Genomic DNA, 1,167 nt, shown 5'->3' on the forward strand with positions numbered 1-1,167 from the left:
TGGGCGCTACGTGGTGGTGCTGCGGCCGGAGGGCGGTGACGCCGAGGTGCGAGGCACGGCGCGGAGGCTGCAGGCCCGGGCGGCTCGGCGGGGATACCTGACCGAGCTGCTGCATGTCTTCCACCTCCCCTCCTGCCCGCCTTCCTGGTGAAGATGAGCAGCGACGTTCTGGACATGGTACGTGGGGCGGAGGACAGGTCCCAGGGCAGTGGGTCGCCGCGGGGGCAACAGCAGGGGTGGGCACTGGTGGGGAGTGGTAGCCCCAGCCTCCGGGGGGGAACAGGAGCTTTGCCACCATGGTGGGCGCTGTGCCTCCTCTCCACAGGCACTGAAGCTGCCGCATGTGGACTACGTTGAGGAGGATGCTTACGTCTTTGCCCAGAGCATCCCCTGGAACCTGGGCAGGATCGTGCCGCCGCAGCCCAGCTCGGGCGCCTATAGCCCTCCCAGTAAGCGCTGGGGTGTGGGGGGAGGACCATGGGGGTACGGGGAAGGGTCAGTGACCCAGTCCCCTCTCCTGATCTCGAGGGAATGGGGATATCCCCCTGCCCCGTGGTGCTGCGGGTCTGGAGCTGCCTTTTGGGAGCATCCCAGGTGGCCTGGGCTGACTGTGGCGGTGGTTGCCTTTCCCCCTGGCTGCGTCCCTGGTAGATAAAGGTGACCTGGTGGAGATTTACCTGCTGGACACCAGCGTGCAGAGTACCCATCGGGAGATCGAGGGCAGGGTGCTTGTGACCGACTTCGAGAGTGTCCCTGAGGAGGATGGCACCCGCTTCCACAGGCAGGTGAGCCCTGAGGTGCTGCATGCTGCAGCCTGGCAAGAGCATTGCCCTGCACCCACCAAACCCTGAATGGGCTTGCAGGGCTTCCCAGGACAGGAGAGTCACTTGGCTCGTGGCAAAATGCCAGGCAGGACATGCAGCAGCGGGAGCTGTGGTGCTGGGGGATGTTGGGACACTCAACATGGTCTATCTGGGGCTGTGGCTGAGCTGGGCAGGGCTCCTTCCCTGGGCTGCATCAAAAGCAGCGTGGCCAGCAGGCTGAGGGAGGTGATTTCTGCCCCTCTGCTCTGCTCTGGTGAGACCCCACCTGGAGTGCTGCGTCCAGCTCTGGAGCCCTCAGCATGAGAAAGACACAGACCTGTTGGAGCAGGTCCAGAGGAGGGCC

The 1,167-nt window shown here is 65.0% G+C and overlaps 1 protein-coding gene across 1 annotated transcript in view; it reads left to right on the forward strand.

Annotated features, from left to right (window-relative positions):
* Position 1: 1 nt before the first annotated feature.
* PCSK9 (proprotein convertase subtilisin/kexin type 9) overlaps positions 2–1,167 on the forward strand; it is a gene marked incomplete at its 5' end in the record, with an annotated part of 5,415 nt that continues 4,249 nt past the window's right edge. The window contains 4 exon segments of the mRNA XM_009287500.1: positions 2–124; positions 127–177; positions 326–449; positions 652–785. Coding sequence (XP_009285775.1) covers positions 2–124; positions 127–177; positions 326–449; positions 652–785 — 432 coding nt within the window.

The sequence above is a fragment of the Aptenodytes forsteri genome, unplaced genomic scaffold (genome assembly GCF_000699145.1).
Source record: "Aptenodytes forsteri isolate BGI_AS27 unplaced genomic scaffold, ASM69914v1 Scaffold119, whole genome shotgun sequence".
NCBI lineage: Eukaryota > Metazoa > Chordata > Aves > Sphenisciformes > Spheniscidae > Aptenodytes > Aptenodytes forsteri.